This window comes from Ambystoma mexicanum, chromosome 2p (assembly GCF_040938575.1).
Source record: "Ambystoma mexicanum isolate Mex_15411 chromosome 2p, UKY_AmexF1_1, whole genome shotgun sequence".
In the NCBI taxonomy this organism is placed as follows: Eukaryota; Metazoa; Chordata; class Amphibia; order Caudata; family Ambystomatidae; genus Ambystoma; species Ambystoma mexicanum.
Window position 1 is genome coordinate 1,187,997,741 of NC_090923.1, and position 19,918 is coordinate 1,188,017,658.

The following is a 19,918-nucleotide window of genomic DNA, read 5'->3' on the forward strand; positions in this document are numbered from 1 at the left end:
TGGATGGGGGGCATGGGGGTACCAGGAATGGGCAAACAAAGGACTAGTGTGCAGCTCTTCTCTCAGCTCTCGGATACTGTTGAAATATACATCTTGAATTGCTCTTTCATCTTTAACTTTCCTTCTTCTAGGATTCACCAGTTAACAAGCTCCTGTATGCCCGAGAGATCCCACGGTACAAGCAGCTGGTCGAAAAGTAAGCATCCCTCGTCTTCTCACTGCAGGTGGTGAATCCGATGTGTGACACAACTGCCTAGTGTACATTTGGTAAGAGGGAGGACCCTGGGCTAGGATTGAAGCTGCTAACCCATAAAGGTGACCAGGAAATTGTCCCGTGCAGGTCTTTTCCGTGAGATGGGTGCCACTTTTAAACCTGCAGCTTAAAGATATTGTCATTGTGCCTTGTGGCATCAGGTCTAGTAGTTATTGCTGGTGTAGATTGGAAGTTATAAAGGTGTTGGAAGTAGCCGAAAGCTAGAATGCAAAAAAAGGTTTTGTGGAGCGATTTGATTTGATATATTTATATTGTGCGCTTAACAGACTAAACTGCAGGTAGGCGCCGGTTATACGATGTTCCATCTTCTGATTCAAGTTGATAGGTCACAAGAACAGCCCCTATTACTGTAAAGGGACGTTTTTCAGTGCTTTCCTAAAAGCCAGTAGAGATGTCCACTTGTGCAGCGATAGTGGGTGGGAGTTCCACAACCGCGGCCCATAGACGGAAAAACGTCTGTCCCCTCTGGACACATAACGGGTGGAAGGAATATTCAAAAGTTATTTATGGCTGAACCAAGAACATGAGTCAGCTGATGAAAAATGTTATTAACCAAATAAGGGGTGCAGAACCGTTTATGCACTTGAACACCAGCCACAGGATTTTCAAATCTATTCTCTGCCTGACAGGTACAGGGAGCCAGTGAAGGGCTATTCGGGCTGTTGAGACCGAGGCCATTTTAGGAAGCTTATGGAGCCATTTTATGGCTGCGATCTGGGCTTTTTGTAATCTGTTAAATTGCTTTGTCGGAATACTGACTAGCAAGCCGTTTGCCTAGTCCAGTCTAATTAAGCAGGGAGCCCACCATAACAGCATAATCTGATGATGGAATATATGGAAGGGCATACCGGAGCAAACGCAAACAAAAAGACAGATTGTACAATTGATCCAACCTGATTTTCACAACCCAGGTTCGACCTGCAAATGTATCCTACATTCTTGACCTTAGCCGCAAAAGTCTTGGGGAAACAAAATAGACATGGGGAAGTAATTGATACTCCCAATAAGGTTTTTAGATCCAAACAAGATCAGCTCTGCATTGTTTGTATTTAGTTGAAGCTTATTGGTAGTCATCCACTCACCAATGAGAACCATGTTACAATGGCCGATCTACCCCCCAAGGAGCCAATAGCTTGACTTTTAGGAAATTATATAGTGGATTCTGGTGCAGCTTTGAAAGGAGGGGCAGTACAAGGATAAGATGAAGGAAGGAAGCATAGAGCTTACAATCTGATTTCAAATGAGGAAAAGAATGGGCTGATCATTAGAAAATGGGTCTAGTGGAAGAGGCGATACATCTTCTTTAATTGGTTGATGGTGTAGCCTGAAATTATAGAGGAAGGGGAAGGAAGAAGCATTGGATAGTCTTTGAAGACGGGAGGGGTTGTCCCAGAATCGGTATGTTGTAGAGAAGATTGATCACCTTTTGAAGAAAAGACTGCATACCCAAGAACTAGGAGGAGGGGGCGGGGGGTAGGAAGACCATTTTAGAAGAAAGAGTAGTATACCAAGGGTTGGAAAGCAGGAAGTGAAGATCAGCTTTGGAAATGCGGAAGGTTTTGCTCGGTTAGAAATCAGTAGATGGGGAATACTCTTGCAGCCATTTTTTGTTACAGTGGGAAGGGATAGTGCAGGCCGCAGAGTAGTGAGAAAGGTGTGCAGAGTGGATACTGAAGGTAGGCATTAAGAAGAGATGATTGAGGTTGAAGGCATCAAACTGCAATTGGTGTGAGTGTCTGAGTTTAGCCGTGACTCGAGCAGAGAGGTTGAAGTTCAACGCCTTTACTAATAACCTCCTTATAAAATGCTCCTCTCCTTTCAGGTATTATGCCGATATTCGACAGACGGTTCCTGCTGGTTACCAGGAGATGAACTCCTCACTGACTGAATTGTCGGGAGTAAGTAAGGTCGCTCTTCTTTTAAGATCTTTAATTTCATGTTACTATCTGCACTTTGCACTCATCCATTGGCAGTAACCAACAAAAGCTGTGACAGTTGCACACTTGACACTGGCCCTTCTTTGAAAAGAGATTGTAATCCTGAGAAGTGGCATTTGCACAGTGCCCCATCTCCCCCCCCCCCTCTTTATCAAAGTATCACAAAATATGTCTAGGGGAAGCTGCGGCAATGCAAGTTAACCTGCAGGCCCATATTCACACTGCCAAGGCAGCCTTTCATCATTCTGAGGGTAAAGACATTTAAACCACGAACTAGGGTGGTGTTGAGTCAAATTCATGTTCTGGTTATTTTTCTGCATACTGAGGTAGTCCCCTAGACATTTTGTTATCTTGGCTTATTTTTGTTGACAGTGAGACTTTTTTCAAAGTCTCTTTGACGACTATGTCTGCATTTTGGATGCAGTGCTCTAGTTCGCCCTTTTTTTCTACCAGACCAGGGTTAATGTAAACCTGTTTGCTTGTTTAAAACAAAAAGAACGGCCAGTAGTATTAAAGAGGCTATTGGCGCTCCAAGATTGCATTCAGACAAAAGGCCAACGTATCCTCAGGCACACATAGGAAACTACACGGCTAAGGTCTCCGACTGAAAAGCGAGAAACACACGATTTGTTAGTCTTGCGCTAGTTACCTATGGTCTTTCCTCTATGGAATGTATCTATTATATAATAAATTTATATACTATGTGGACGTTTCTACATCTGAATTTACCCAGATTGAATCTTAATGTTAAAAAATGTGTCCCATTTTTTAGTTGGAAAATTAATCGTCCAAGTAAGACTTTTGCATGACACCAGCTATGCCATGTTTGGGGCAGTGGGGGGTTCTTGTATCTTGGCCATCCATGATGCACTGAGGGGAGGGGACTGTATACTACACCTGGAGAGAGAGAATTGTTGGGGAGAATTCTCATAAATGTGCTAATTCCCTTCATTTTAGAGACCACTGCAACTTTGCTGGTTTTTGAGGACTTGATGTTTTACCCGGAAAGAGTGTGAGCCTTTATTTCCCACTCTCATGTATTTTGATGTGTATTTTTCACTTGTGTTCTTTGATTGTGGAGTTTTAGATAACTCATCATCTTTTCGTGTGTGTTAGATAGCACTCTCAATGCAGTGACACAGGGATGTCTTTTAGACTTCCCAAAGGTTTAGATACCTTCTCTGGGATAAATTACTGTTTCGCAGAGAATGTAAAGTGAAATTGACTTTACTAGTCTTTCCAAATTCCTAGGCCCATGACACACCATCTTACAATGGAGTGCTGGAGGGGTTACATAGTATCCCCTTTGTCTAAATACTCATGAAGCAGTCAAATGCTAACCTTTCCTATTGAAAAGGCTGGTGGCAGTGGTTTTACAACGAACTACCATGATTTTTCCCAAACACCAATACCTATAGCTAAAAATCACAGGAGCCATGTTTTTCAAGATGGTGCCTTAAGCCCCTTTGTTTAAACAGGTCCCGGTCTTCTTTTTTTGCAGTTTCTTTTTGGAAATGTCCTTCTAGTGTTTGTCTCTGTGCGCCAAACGAGGTTTGGTCCCTCTGTTAGTGTGCCTTTGGGAGGCTTCAGGACTGAAGACCGCCTCTGGCGTCTGAGTGTCTGGGGTGGGCAGGAAGTGAGGGAGGTGCTCGAAACTCCCTGTCCTAGGAGACCCAAATGCACTCTGGCGTGATTCGCTGGCTGACTGTCCGGCAAGGACTGTCCGGCATGGTGAGTGACAGCTAGGCTGGAATGAAAGGGAGAAAACTGTTTAAAAGGCAAGTTTCCTGGACTGGAAAGCAGAGTCGACAACTGGAACGAAAGAACCGAAGAAGAGCTGGAAGAGGACGACTGCTGCAACTCCTGGACCGTTGGTTTGCCCGGTGAAGCCTTGCTGCATGTCTGAATTGCCAAGTTCATCTCGACAGAGAAGCTCCTTCAAGGACGACTTCTTCCTTTTGAGTTGGTGAGACCAATCAACTCGTAAGCCACCTGGATAGCATTCTCAAGGCTGGTTAGGATTAACCAGGTAGAGGGATACCAGCTTGTGTGCTTGAATCTACAGCTACTGGAACTGAAGTGACTCCATCTTGTTTGCTTTTTCAACGATCCCGTGCAGTGCAGGAGTCCCCCGAGGTCCTCCCTCTTGTCCCCACGACTGAGGCTCAGGAACAGTGAGATCTGCAGGACCTGCCAGGAACCAACGTCTTCAACTGCATTTTGTTCTTCATAATAAGGTACTGTGCCAACCCGATTGAGAGAACGCCACTCTTGCGGTGAAAGTTCGTGAAACTTTCCCAACTTACAGGCCTAATCCGCTTGTGACCCGACATATGATTCTTTTTCGCCTAAACTACTTCTGAGAACTTTTGTGAAGACTTTACCGTTTGATACCAGAACTGCTCCTTCCTATCCAGAACACTATCCCATTGACTTTGGCCTCGCCTATTGACTTGAACTCTGGTGAACCAAAACTATTTTCTCTGTCTAACAAGTATGTGATCTATTCTACTTACCATGTCCCTTTTGCTCACTTCTAAGTAACTGAACTGCTATTTGGCTCCTTTTTCAGGGGAGCGCAAACTGTCTTAAAATCATAGTTTTGTATGGGAGTGTATTGGTATATAAAGTTAATTTGCCTCCTTCTAGCGAAATGTTTTCTAAATTATTGTGTAATAAATGAATGTGTTTTACCAAGAAATCTTGAGTAGAAGTGTCTACTTGAACCACCGCGATTGAAAGTCCTCTGTGTAACTACTTGTACTGCTCACATTCACTCTTGAGATAAGCCTGGTTGCTCAGCTCACTAACAAAAACTGTGTGGTACAGACTTATACCAAAGGTTGGTTTTGCTTACACCTGTTGTCCTAATTGTGTGTAGTGGTCCCAGAGGGTACTGCATGCAATTCTGCCTAAGAAGGATCTACATGGCCGAGGAGTGAGTTGTTGCACACCCCTTCACAGTGAGGGAAATCCTAAAGACCATTTTAAGCTCTGATGACTGCAAAGACTGCATGTCCTGGCAGACTCAACTCAGAGTGCCATAAAGACTTCACCCCTCTGCTGCCCCCGCCCCATCATTTGAGATTATGGGACCAGTTACTGAAGTTCTAGGAACTCCCACAATCATTAAAGGAAGCAACACTTATGCTCCTATTAAAAGCAGATCAAGACTCCAGAGCTTGTGGTACTCCAGGCAGCTGTTGCTACTTAACATTGATGCACAATTCTGCAGCAAGTTATTTACTGGTTAACTGATGAAGTTTCCTCCACTCTTGTACATCGCAACCACTCTGGGTTCAGGCCAGGTAGATCTTACAGCTCTGAAACGTTTCTGTTTATTGTGTGTCCTCCTCCAATTGAGTGCAACCCCCTGCACCAAAACCGGGAAGCATACACAGCATTTCCCTCCGTTTACGGGGACTATTTATTCACTGTAATGCGTGGAGGACGGCGACGATGGCGCGGCCCTATTGTTCCGATCACGCCAGCTCAGCCAAGGGATGCATCTCTGGACATCCTGTCCACCCTCCACACTTTGGTGTTGGAGATCCAGAAGAGAATGCCACAAGGGCCTGTTCGAACGGTCTCTGAGGCCCCTGACCATCCGCCGATGAAGAGGAAGCGCCATCCGATGGCTCCATTTCAACCTCCACATCCGCGTCGGGCCCTCTCTACTCAGCAGGCCCAGACACTAGTACAGGGACGGATACAACCACGACAATGGCTGATATCGTCTGGGTGGGCAGCGGATCCCCGCAGCCTAGGGCATCCCCACTGGATGAGGTGGAGTCATTCCATTCCATGATCGCCAGAGCCCCCAATCTGTTTCAGCTTGTGCCGGAAGAAACAAGGAAGGAGGGTTTCCTGTACCAGAGACACGAGGCCAAGAGGAATACAATCATGGTGGTGTCTCTCCTGGACGACATGGTGGAGGTGGGCCTGGCCCTCTTGAAGAACTCTTGCATGGCTCCAGCCAAGCCGGATAGTCTGGAGAAGTACGGAGTACCGGAATCCGCACCCAAGTGATTGAGGTCGCAACCATTGCCAAATTCGGTGGTTTCGACGGCCGTGTGGAAATGGTCATCTAACCCGTCCTCGTCTTCAGTCCCTCTGGACATCAATGGTAAGAAGATGAGTGCCATGGGGAGGAAAGTGATTTACACAGTAGTGTCCACCATCAAGGTGGTCAACACACTGGCGATCCTAGCCAGGTACGACAGGGTGCTGTGGTACAAGCTGGGTCCAATTTTGGAGTTCCTCCCGGAACGACAAGAGGATGGAGGTGATTCCATAGAGGTAGCGTCAGATCACCCCATCGCGGTGATGCTGGATGTTGCCGACACAGGGTTCCGGCAGATGGGGAACTGTGTCTGCCTATGTCGCCAAGGCTGGTTGAAGGCCACACATTTCCACCAGGAGGTCCAAATGAAGGTACTGAACATGCCTTTCGACGGAGATGACTTTTTCGGGAAGGTCGTTGACTAGTCCCTACAGACCATCAAGGCGGATACAGAGATGGCCCGTTCCCTGAACACCCTCCAGCAACACTGCTCTTCCTTTCACTCCTCCAGAGGAAAGTCAGGCAGGTCTTCAAAAGGTTTCTCCTCCTCGTACCGTCAGACTTCCAGATCCATGACCCATAAAGCCTGCAGAGGCCGTTCCCAGCCCTACGGTGGAGGACAGCGTCGCCGTTGCTGAAACCACGTCGAAAGAAAGTCGTTGAAAGACGTCGTGCCCCCACACCCGTGCACCTCGGTGGGAGGCCGGCAGACTAGGTTTGTCAGCAAGTGGGGAAAAGATCACCACCGACAGATGGGTGCTGGACACTCTCCCAAGGACATACCCTGGAATTTCAGCACAGATGTCCGCGGATCCCTCTGGTGGCCCATCAGGAGCAGAACATCACTCGGCTCTGGGAGGAGGTATGCACCATGCTACAAATAGGGGCGACAGAGCTGTTTCCCCAGCAAATCTGGGTCTCCGGAGTCTATTCCAGATACTTCTTAGTAAGAAAGAAGACTGGGGCTGGAGGGCCCACTCTAGACCTGCAACATCTGAACAAATACCTCAAGTATCAGAAATTCAGGATAGTCGCGCTACAGCGCGTGCTGGCCCTACTGGAAAGAGGTGATTTCGTGATGTCGCTGGACCTGGAGGACGCCTGCTTCACGTCCCCATTCAATGAAAACACAGAACATTTCTAGGCTTCGTAGTGCAGGGTCTGCACTACCAGTTCAAGGCCTTACGCTTCAGCTTGAAGTCGGCCCCCAAGAGAGTTCACAAAGTGCCTGGCACCAGTGGCAGCCCATCTGCGGCTATGGGGGGATTCACGTATATACCTGTACCTCGACAACTGGCTCATCTGGGCCCAGTCATGAGAGTTGGCCGTCAGACACATGGAGGCGGCTGTCAAGCTGCTGACGGATATGGGATTCTCCATCAATTATCCAAAGTTCTGCTTGACCCCATCGCAGAACTTACTGTTCCTTGGGTCCAGGCTCAATACGGTGTCCTGCCTAGCATCACTCTGGAAGGAGAGGCTAGCAACCATTCAAGGGAAGGTGCAGCAGCTGTTGTTGATGAAGACAGCCACAGTGCGGACCATCAAGTCATTGCTCGGCATGATGTCATCCTGAATCTACCTCATCCAGCTCTGCAGGTTCCAGATGCAACCTCTTCAGGAGTTCATAGATGCTTGCTGGGTACAAGTGTCTGGAAACTTTGCATACAAGATCACTCTGGATGACGAGTTCCATCAGGCGATAAGGTGGTGGGGCGTCCAATCCACATTGCCTGGGGCACAGGGTTTCAGAACCCTGCATTCCAGGAAACGGTCACCACGGATGCTTTTCTGGAGGGCTGTGGAGCCCACATCGGATGACTGCATGCCAGAGGCCTGTGGCTGCCGGAGGAGAAGGTTCCCCATATCAACATCCTGGAGCTACAGGCATGGGCCCTCAAATCATTCCTTCCATCTCTGAAGGGCAAGGTGGTGAGGATCTTCATGGACAATACCACCACAATGTTCTACATGATGAAACCAGGTGGGACTCGAACCCCGGCACTCTCCAGGGAAGCGCAGGATTTATGACGCTGTGCCGTTGGACAAGACAGTTTCCTAGTTTCTCTTCACCTTACAGGAGTCGAGAACCCCATTGAAGAGTCCCGCAGCAGGGAATTGCGCTTCTGCCACGAATGGGAACTTTGGCAGGACCAGGTGGACCACATCTTTGCCAAGTGAGGCAGGCCCCAGATTGATCTGTTTGCGACGGCAGCAAACTCCAAATGCCAGAGGTTTACCAGCAGATTCCACCAACCGAGGAGCCTGGCGGACACATTCTCCTTCCCATGGGAAGGGATGTGCCTGTATGCATTTCCTCTGTTGCCTCTCCTGCTACGAGTGATCAATACACTCCGTGTCAGCGCAGGATTATACTCATCACCCCAGCGTGGCCGAAGCAGATTTGATATCCGGACCTTCTCAGCCTGTCAGCGTTGCCTCCGATCAAACTACCAGTGGTCTTGGATCTTCTCACCAGAGAAGGAGGCACAATCCTGCATCACAACCCAGGATCACCCAACCGGAGGGCTTGGCTCATGCAGCCCTAGAGTTTGGAGGATAGGAGTTGCCTGCAGACTGCAGAGAGGTCTTCGCCAAGGCCAGAGCGTCGTTGACTTTGAAGTGCTACGATCACAAGTCGAAGCGTTTCGCTATGTGGTGCTGGTCGCAGAAGATTACCACTCTGAGGGTCACTGCCCCGCAGGTTCTTCCATATTTGCTATCCTTGCCAAGGCTGGTCTGTCGCACGTCTCGATCAAGGTACATCTGGCGGCTATTTCCCTTTACACCAGGTCTCCAGGAAGGTCTTCTCTTTGGTCTCATCGACTAGTCAAGGAATTCCTCAAATTGCCTTTTCATTCTTTCCCACCCGTGAAGGCTCCTGCACCAGCATGGGAACTAAACGTGGTGCTGACGAGGCTCATGGAGGGGGCCTCTTTCGAACCTATGCAACAGGCACCTCTCATGGAAAACAGCTTTCCTGGTGGGCATCACCTCCGCACAGAGGGGAGGTGAGATCCCAGGCCCTATCCTGCAAGCAGCTGTACCTGACTTTCCACGAATCAAGGGTGGTGCTGCGAACACATCCCTTTTTCATGCCGAAGGTTCCATTGGAGTTCCACCTCAACAAACCTTTGATGGTGCTTATCTTTTTCCCGAAACCTTTGTCATCGTCTGAAAGGGCCTTGCACTCGCTGGACGTTGCTTGTGCCCTGAAGTTCTATGTGTCACTCACAAAGAGAAAGACTTGACAGCTTTTTGTGAACTTTGGTCCTATGACCCATGGGAAGGCCGTGTCCAAGGCTTCCATCTGAAGGTGGCTCTCTGGCTGCATCATGCATTGTCATCGGTTGGCTAACCGTCCGCTGCCTTGCCGTCTGAGAGCCCACTCCACCAGAGCGATCGCTGCAATGACGAGTTCCTGGCTGGTGGGCCCCCTGATGGACATCTGCATGACTGCTACATGCATGCGCTCACAAGGTTCTACTGTGTCGACCGGGATTCCATGGAGGAGTCCAGAGTCGGGCAAGCAGTGCTACGCTACCTGTTTGAGGTCAGTCTGTTCCAGAGGTAAGAGTTGATGGCTTCTGTTGAGCCTTGCCACCTCCCGTGGTTGTGTAATGTTGTACTGCTCTATATTCGTTATTCATGAGCATGTGACTCCATGCCATACCACATGCTGGAGGGAGAAGGAACAAGTTATTTACCTGTAACTATTCTCTAGCATGGGTCTGGCATGGATTTGCATGCGAACCCTCCATCCGTCCCCTCTGCGGCTCTTCTTGGTCATACTGCCACTTTATGTACTTACCAAATCTGAAGATGGCTGCCAGAGGGGCTTGCAGAGAGGACTGTCATTGGATGGGGGCAGTATGACCCAGAAGACAGTGATTGGTTTAGAGGAGAAATACAGTGTGTAAGTGAAACAGTTTTTCTTTTTACCATAGTTTCCCAGCCTGACGATGGGAATATTCATGAGCATGTGAGTCCATGCCAGACCCATGCTGGAGAACAATAGTTAACAGTAAGCAAATTGTTCCCTAAATATCCCTAATAAATCAGGGGGAAATCACTAAAATTCCATGGCTTGGTGGAGAATTCCAGGAACCCAAGAAAAATGCCATGGTCCAGGTTAACTACCTTGCAGTGTCATTTGTATTATGTGGCAAGCCAGAAGGAGGACTCTGACCAGAAGGCATGGTTTTTAGAGTATTTAACTTAAACGCCTTTCTAGCCCTACTGTTAAAAGGGGAGTTACCTTCCTATCAAACTATACTATCAAACTATACTAAGGTGCTCCTCAATTGTCAAAGTAACAGCATCCTCTGTCTAAAGACTAGCTTCTAAACTGGCCCTACCACTTAAGAAAACACAAAAGAAAGTTGTACAGAATATCCTGCCTTCGCAGTAGTCTACTCCCACTTCTCAGAGTTCCCAAGGAGTCCCTCCTAGCTTCACATTTAAGGTTTATCTGTGGTCTTCACGGTTTTTTATTTTAAAAAAAAGTCTTTATTCTTGTCAACTAAAAAAAAAACTCATGTTCCTGAAAAGAGCACTGTCAAGAGGTCTTAGGTGGAGGCATACCTCCTTAATCCCTCTATATCACTTAAGTGGATTTCCTTTTACTAGGTTTGCATTGTGTTCCCCTCTGTGTTTCTCTTGTCTTTGTATTTCACTAGTCTTATGGTGCACCTCTGGTTCCCTTGGGTTTCCTGATCCCATTGCTCTGAGCCGTTTGGCAATATTCAATACTCTGGTTCCCGGGGTTACCATGCCCTTCATTGTAACCCATTTCCTTCTTCCTTTTTGGATTATTATACTGTGTATTCAAGGAGATTCTTCCTTCTCCTTTCGTTGCCTTGTTGGTCTGCCTCCCTCCGCTATGAGCGACCCAGGTACCTTCACTCTCTGGATTGCTCCAACGAGGTTGCATCTGCTCAACAGCGGCAGTGTGTCATGCTTTTCAGCTCTTTGCCTCTGGACACCTAGAAGCTTCATGGTCCTCATCACAGCATTTCTCTGCTGTTCATTCTCTTTGTTGTGAGCAGAGGACGTGTTCCGTCCTTGTGATCTAGATTCGCCGTAGTTTCTTGGGCCCCTGGCACACCACAGCTTTCCCGCTGCCATGCCTCCAGAAAAGGCTCTCTGCTCGGCCTTGTTTTCGTCAACAATACCCGGCTCTCTGCCTCGCCGGCGGCATATACTTCCTCCTCATTCCTCCTCTTCCTCCTCCTTTCCCGTTCCGCGCTACAGCTGACTTCGCTATGAAAGGCGACCTGCCCGTCTTTGACATCTTCACGTTGGGGTGGCTCGCCTCTGCGTGCCACTTCCCCTCCTCCATGCAAGGGCAAACATGCCTTTATTCTCACTCAGGGATCCAGAGGGGGCGTGTTGTTGATTTATGTTTAAGTTCATGGAAAAACTTGCATTGTCTTGAGCCAAACAAGTAAAGCCACTTGCAACAGTGAGTTTCATGCCTGAATGAAATATTATCTTAGATTCCGATATATGCCAACACTGTGGGAATCTAAGATAATATTTCATTCAGGAATGAAACTCAAAGCAACACTACTTTTGTTGTAGGGAGGTCCCCATGGAAATGGGAGTCCTTGTCCCCCAAAGGGGGGGGGGTTTGCTTAGCGGGCTGACCTCCCTAACCTAAAAGAGTGGCTCCCCCAAGGGAAGAAAGGACGACGACCTCCAGATCAGTCCAAATTAGTTCTAAGGTTGAACAAGGTGTGAACCAAAGGAAAGAGGACCGCATCTGTAAACTGACTTGCAGTTCTGATGAAAAGCCAGGAATGTCCGACTTCCTTCCCAGATTTACCTGGAAGAAAGCAGTAGACCACAGGGAACACCAGTGGGGAGATGGAGATCCAGCAGAGGGTTCAAGACACAGTAGTCTCAGAAGCAGGGAATGATTTAGCACCCAATGTTAACCAATGGGGTAATGCGGTTGAAGGGGGACCTATAAAACCAGACTACCACGGACGATGGGGACCGCTCAGGGCGAGTATCTTGAATGGCCCACCTTCCCAGGTCCCAGATGTGAGTACCTGAAGTGTTAGGTCTTGAAAATACTGATCTCTGAAGGCAGAACTACCTTATAAGTAAATACTTTTTTGTAAACTGAGAAATTAAGGATCGTGTCACCCAGGGTCTTGAACTCTTAGACGACAACATCATCCCAAAAGAAGAGCAATCATTCTTCATTGGAGTGTGAACCATCCAGAAGTGGAATCGGTGATGGACATGGTTTCAGGACTAGCGGAAGAACCTGCACAAGGCAAAACCTGGTGGCTCAGCAGGCAAACATGGATGGCACACCAGAAGAACAACCCCTGCAGCAGGACTCTAGCAGTAGTGACCAAGGATGGCCCGGCCAAGCAGATTTGGTAGTGTTATGGTCCCAAAACTAAGGCGGAGGACCCTGGTGGTAAAATGCGGTAAGCGATGGTCAAACGTCCCAGGATGAAAGGCATGTCCCCAGCAGATTGGAAGGACCAGTAGCAAGACGAGGAGGACTTGGGAAGGACACCCAGTAGCCAAAAACTCGACCATAAATGTGCCCAGAAACGAGGTGTCTTTTAGGGGAGTTTTCCCAAACTCCACTGTGAGGTAGACTTTACAGAACTATCCCAATGGTTTTTAGATCCCCAACTCTTAGCATCAATCTGTACGACTCATGGAACCTTGGTCAAGTGGCAGAGCAGTCAGGCTTATAAGAGGAAGATGTGATCTGTAGTTTAGTACACTAAACCTAGTTAGTAATACACATTAAAGTAACACTTGCTCATAAATGTATATTAAAATATAGATTTATTATATATACACAAGATATGCTTAAAAATACTTAGTGCACTTAAACAAAACACTTATGAATAATTTAGAATGCTTTTCAAAGGCCAGTGCTTAGTTTGTAGTTGCTTGGGGTTAAAATTGCTACAGCTTTTGACAGTAATGACAGTCTATCGTATTATAGGTAATGCGCACTTGCGAAATTTATAAATAAGAAATACTGTAAATACATTTACGCTGCAAAGCCACATAAAATAATGACTTTTAGGAAGGAAAATAGTTGGTTAGTATATTGCTAGCAGAGCTGAAGGTTGTAGAAGCAGTTTCTTCGCACAGCAAGTCTTTTTAAGTCCAAAACGCAATCCTAGCTGAGAGGTCTCATGTCGACAAGCAGCAGAACAACAAACTACTGTGGATATTTTCTAGTCTCTATTCTCTGAGATGCAAGAGGATACAACCAGTTTCAGTCGGTCGCAGTATTTGGAATCAGTTCCAAACAGCTTTCAGTTGAAGACCCCCCAAAGAAAAGAGGGATTCTGCGGGGGAGACTGCCTCTGGATACAAAGAAGATTAGATCCAACGAAGGTCACAGTGAGGCGCGGAGAGGTGATCATACAGCAGCGAACACCGGAGCAGCCACAGCACAACTTCCCTTGGAGTAAGATGGCTGAAAATGTAGGAGCAGGCAACGTGGCATTACCTGAACATCTGCAAAGTTCCAGGGCTTTACACGGAACGACAACAGCTGCAGCGAGGTAGCTCAGGAGAGAGTTGGTCAGTCTACCAGTTAGTCCAGGGCCACTTCTGAAGGCTCAGCAGGCACAGATCCTCGAGCAGTGGTCAAGACTGGTTGTTCCCACTAGTCCAGGTGTTGAAGCACCAACAAAGGTCTTACTGAGATCAGGATGAGGAGCCAGGCTTCACTGGGACAACACTGGAGTCGATGCTGGTGGTATTGTACAAAACTGTCACCCTCATGTGTGCGCCCCCGTAGTCACTGCGACTTTGGAGGCGCACAAAATGAGGATGACATTTACTGCACCCAAGCAGAGCAGGGGTTGCGGGGGTGTCCCCTGCTCTTCCTGGGTGCAGTAATGGGGGTTCGGGGATGCAGGGGTGTCCCCCAATTACCAGAAAATTGGAAAGCGGGGGACACGTACGAAGAAAAAAAAGAAAAGCACCCTGTAGCATCCACTCCAACCCATGTTAGTGGGAGGAGCTGACACTGCAGGGAACGCAGAGTGCGGGCGGCACCCTTCTGCGTGTGCCGCCCTAAAGGTAATTGAAGTGGGGGGGTTGGGAGGGGTAATGTAGGCCAGGGGAAGGGAGCACAGTGATACATATGATCACTGCGCCGCGCCATAACTGCCATTGGCCTTTTGACCATCGCAGTAACGGGCGGCACAGTGATCACATAGATCCATGGTGGTCAGCTGCAGCCATCATCCTCAGGTCGTTAGCGGGCTGCTCGTCTTAGAAGATGCCTTGGTTCCAACGATGATCTGCCGAGCAGTCACAGGGAATCTTCTTATCCATGAATCATACTGGGAGCCAGCACGAGCCCACCACTGATTAGGATCTGCACAAATCTTGGATAGCCTCTGGTCACCACACCTGCCCAGCAAGACACTTTCAGGCACCAGAGATGTGGATTGGGACTAGACCGTTCTAGTCCCTTCCTCTGGTGCATACACACGAAGGCCATAGAACAAGCAAAAGACCTTGTGGGACGGGCATTTTAGGGAACTAGCCACAGAGACATGGGCATTGTGGGGTTCTAGCCACACTTAGTATCCATTTACGGATGCTAAATGTGCAAAAGTGCACGATTAAAAGAACACAACAGTAAAAATATCACAGCTGCTACCAACTTGTCTTAGGCCCATTGCAAAAGTAACCAAAAAGCTTTTATATAAGAAGTTGTAAGGATACTTCACTGTAAGGTGATATGTACAATTTGAACTAGACAGAAATTCGTAGAGAGACCTAGTATCTCAGTGTGGACAGTCTTATGGACTAGTTAGTTTCCCCACAAGAATGGGGAAAATAGGCAGGGGAGAAAAGCAAAAGGCTTTACTTAAGTCCAAAAAGTCAGGACATGGATCAATACAAGCAACAAGAAAGGGCGTCCCAGAGAAATCTATGGAGAGAAAGTTGCAAAAAGGAAGTCTTTCCTAATAGGATGGTTCAAGATCCATCCAAGGATAGGCTCACATTGATCTGCATAATTCATAGCCACGGGATGAAGCCTTCTTTCCTGCAGAGGGGTGGCGTATTCTGGTGTAACGAGCATAATTAGAACTACTGTACTCTGCTTCTTGCACAACATAAGATGTTCAACATTTGTTTTCCACTTTCATTGTTCTTGTCAAGCATAGGTATACTCAGCCCCTGCAAAAAGACAGTGGGAACACAACTGATGGCTTCTTTGACTTGAAGGGTCTCACCTATCAAACTATAAAGTTGATATGTGGGGCTCTGGTTGTCTCCCTGCTGCAAGTTGATCTGTGGTCTCCCCGTTTGTAGTATGCATCCAACGCATGATGTACCTCGGTGCTCCCAAATGCCAGATTTCAATTGGGGTATATGCTGCTGGTATTTGGTCCCTCGGTTATATTTCTCCTACTTGTTTGGCTGGCTGTGAATAGTATGTTTATAAATGACATTAAGCTGAATTTGATAGTTTGCTGACTGCAGCTAAAGTCCTTTGCTATTTTATGTTTCAGGACGGTGCTACAATACCGCAAATCTAGGCAGGCATCTAGGGTGCTCCCAGCAGAGCCTCCCTAAGTCCATTCCCGTAGGGTGTTGAAGATGAATACAAGGTTCTTTCCCCACTGCTAATGTTAACCATTTGTCCTACTTTCTCCTCCACAGAACCACGTCACAGACCTGAACTGCCTGGTTGCATTGCAGGAGCTTTACAACTACATCAGCAAATATTATGATCAGGTACTAAGACGGCACTGGGAAGGGTGTTATCAGATTTGGAGGTGGTGGGGCTTAATCTCTTTTTCAGTCACACTCTCTCAGGAGGCACTGGGTGCAACAATGTAGACAGATGGATCCCACAGCTCACACATCAGTGCTTTTCCCTGCAGAAGACCTCTTGGGGAGCGTGGTAGGCACGCTGATTGGAAGAACGGAGGGGGAGGTCTGCGTTTAGGGTGGGGGGGGGGGGGGGGGGAGTGTGTTCTTGGCTCTTCTAGTGCCGGCCTCTCGGGGCAGGAGACACTGTCGAGGACCAGTGTACTAAGTCTTTCAAAAGCCAACGGCTACTACAGTTGTTCCCGCCTGAGAAAGTACTGCAGAGAAGGATGTATGATATCATTTAAATATTTCTAAGACTTTAAAGCATGGTGGGTTGGTTTTAACTGCAAAGGAGAATCCTAAAGTGTTGTGCTGGGAGGATAACATGTAAACGAATCACCGAAGTTCATTCAAGGTGCAGTTGGGAAGCCAAGGTCTCTATTGTCTGAGGTTATGCAAGGTGTCTTTTGACAGCTACGCAAAGGTCCATTTCTGGTGGCCGGAGGGTATGGGCACTTGCTGTAGATGGTGGTCGCATCTCCTACAGACCTGCCTGTTTCTGCACATAGTGCTTCACTGAATGGTGTTCGTTCAATGGACATTTGGAGCTGTTGGACCCTACAGTCCCCACCTCTACCTGCAGCAGGTGTTAGTCTTTAGGACATTTTTCAAGCGCTTTGGCTGGAGGTGGAGCTCATGGCTCCTGCAGCCCTCAACATTCCCTGCAGAGGATGCTCTAAGGAATGGTGGGGAGCAGCATTACACCTGGAACCTCTCAGCTTTAGGTTAGGTTGCATTAGTGACGCATCATGGGTAGCGGAGACAATGCTGGACTTTCACTATTGATGTAAAATGAAAGACATTAATCGCTGAGTGGAATTTATTCTAATGCGCTATGACTTGCCTGAAAAGGAACTTTGTCCAAACTTCCGTAGCTCGTGTCATGCTAACAATGTAGGACCTTCCCGTTTTCTTAAGTGCTGATAAATATCAATAATATGGATTAAAAAGAAAACTGATTTTGTTCTCCGGATGTAACTTTTTTTCTTTACTTGTTAACAGATCATTACTGCTCTGGACGAGGACATCATGGGGCAGAAGATGCAGCTAGCCTACAGGCTTCAGCAGATCGCCGCCCTAGTGGAGAACAAGGTGACCGACTTGTGAGAAGAACCCATGGGGAGTGGCGTAGTCACCATATTGGGTCATTGATCGCAAGATCCGGTTTTGTGTCCGAGGACTGAGGTCACGGGAAGTGGAATAGTCGCGAGCGGAACGTAAAACTTGGGGCTGCTTGCGCTCATTAAGCGCATCTCTCACGCCAAGGTTTTAAGATGCTGAACTGCAATAAGGGACGGGCAGTGGCGTCACTGCAACCAAAAGCTGCCTGCAAGAAAAAAGCAACAATGTTCCGCTCATGGGAAACCGACATGTTCCATCCACCCAAAGAGATGAAAACAAGTTAAATCGTGCACAAAACCATAAACCACTGCTGTTAGAACTTATATCTGTACTAGTCCTGCTGTTGCCCCTCCTGGGATTCGTATGGAGTAGAAAGAGGACCCTATTGAGAGTTTTCAGACAATACCACTGCTGACCCAACGCTTTAAACAATCTTTCCTGTCTTCCATTTTCCACAGTAGCCCTCCCCTTCTAAGTCAACGGTTGATTTTGAGAGGTAACTGCACAGTAGCTGAGTTGCGTTGTCCCAACAAAGTTGGCAGTCTGCAAAGGTTGCTGCAGGAGAATGGAGTCGGAAATAAAGGGCGTCTGACGGTAACTCCTTCCCGTCTACTGGGTGCCGTTATCCGGTACGAGTGCCACCCCTCCTGAGAAACAAAAGATCACAAGTGCCTTTTTAGTAGTGTAACCTCACTCCTGCCTTGAAGATGGGGTTTTAGCCTGTACTGGCTTGGCGAAGACTTTGCCATCCCTCACTCTTACCAGGCAAAAGCTATTCGGCAACTCTGCCTCACTTGGGAACCATGAAAATGACGCAGAGATCTTTTTGGCAAAATGGAGTTTAGGTCTGTATGTAGGGGGTGTTTGGACCCGAGCATGTATTTGGAGCCAAACGGCTTGTGTAGCCCGTCACAGAATATGCAGGAGACACAGGGGCCGGCACCCACCAGAGTCTGTTTGACTCCATCCTGCAAAGGGCCTCTTCTATTCGTCCATATCGAATTATTAACTACTGGAGCCTTTTCTATTATTTAATGTTTTGTCATTTCCACACCTTTCTCATGGACACTGTTGCAGTGTTTGCCACCAGTTCAGAAAAGAAGGGTCTCTCGACAATCCTTGAAGTTGTGTTGTCTGTTTCATGCAGACAACTTTTGACCAGCCCTTAAACTTTCTGAACCGGTGGCGACCCTTTCAAAGAGCCCCACCTCTTTGGTTGTATAGCTTTGCTAACTTATGTGTGTGACCTATGTATATATGGGACAGCACTTCAGATGTATTTATTTACTTTTATGCAATGAAATTTGAAAATAAAGACAGGCATTTTTAGGGTGGTGTATTTGTAAATGTATTTGAAATGTTTGGGTGTCTGAAGAATAAATCTTGCGCTGGTGCATGGGTCTCCTCGAAGGTGGTGGACAAACTCAGGAGGATGGAGATGGGATATGTGTTGAGATGGATGTCTAGAATCTGGCTTGGTGGACAGAATTTAGGCCGCCACCCTTGTTATAGTGAACATGGGGAAAACGGAGGTACGTCAAACACAATCAAGGTAAGTGTGAAGAGTGGTCAAAGCTATTCTCAGGAGGGTGTTCAGTGGGATCAGGGGTCTACGATGAGTCCACACAGTGAGGCACATACTAATCCAATTTAGACGGGTAAGTACAGAACTACTATATTCTACGCCCAAAACACACACTAGGAAATGAATCAACCAGGGGACAGTATTACACAACACTCAATTATAAAACATATTTCTGAGGCTTGTGGATCTGCTTAGAATCACATGCTTTGCATAGGCCAACATCTTGTGGTAGATGCAGAGTATTGCATGACTTGTTTTCGAAGTTCAAAAAAGGGAAGTCGACTGGGCCTGTTTGTGATACCATCCCTAGTGTGACATCTACTATGCCCCTGATCCTTCATGCATCGAGGTGCCTTAGATCATTTTTTTTCCACCATAGTTTGTCGATCGCATGTTGCAGAGTTTGTGGCTTATAGTCTTCATTTATTTATTGTGATATCATTATTATTCGCTATCGTCCCGGGATGATAGCTATGTCCTGGCAGAATAGCTTAGCGGCAACGTGCTCACCTTGGAAACAAGACGACACGAAGCAATACCTGTTCGATCCACAGGTCTGCGCTTAGAAACCTCTGGGTATTAAGCACGTTATACACAACTAAGACACTTTACTGTAACAGCGCCTTGATGCTCCCGGGCAGTGTAAGCGCTTTAAAAATGCAAATAAATAAATTTTAAAAATCGTCTATCCACATCTTTCTCGACCAACGCCTCGGTAGACTTCTCAATGGCATTTTCGAGAAAAATCAGCTTTTCGACGACTGTCTAAAAATCCGACAACTGTCGCTACCACAGCTTACACCAGGCTGCAGCCTGTACAGTAAGGAGAGAGGGTGGTGGTCCATTCTATGTCTTCTCTTAGAGGTTGCATGTATTCAGTCGCTCCCTTTTATTCTCTCTGTTTCTACTCCCTGTGCTTTTATCATGGAAAATACAAATGTTGTCCTCGACAGTCACCGGGTGTGGAATTGCTGCCTCCCAAGAGATCATTGTGAAAAGCTCTGTGCAGCCTGCCAGCTTTTTTGACCAAAAGCCCTAAAAGATCGATG

General features: G+C 47.3%; 1 protein-coding gene across 4 annotated transcripts in view; it reads left to right on the top strand.

The window, feature by feature from the left end:
- The window catches only part of PLXNB3 (plexin B3), a 446,830-nt gene extending 428,217 nt beyond the window's left edge, over window positions 1–18,613 (top strand). For 3 of the 4 annotated variants that reach the window (XM_069645379.1, XM_069645380.1, XM_069645377.1), the window contains 4 exons: window positions 132–196; window positions 2,097–2,181; window positions 15,950–16,024; window positions 17,165–18,613. In XM_069645379.1, coding sequence (XP_069501480.1) covers window positions 132–196; window positions 2,097–2,181; window positions 15,950–16,024; window positions 17,165–17,269 — 330 coding nt within the window. In that variant the 3' untranslated portion in view covers window positions 17,270–18,613. The remainder of the gene's footprint in view (window positions 1–131; window positions 197–2,096; window positions 2,182–15,949; window positions 16,025–17,164) is intronic. The other variant, XM_069645378.1, reaches the window with a different exon arrangement.
- Window positions 18,614–19,918: the final 1,305 nt, after the last annotated feature.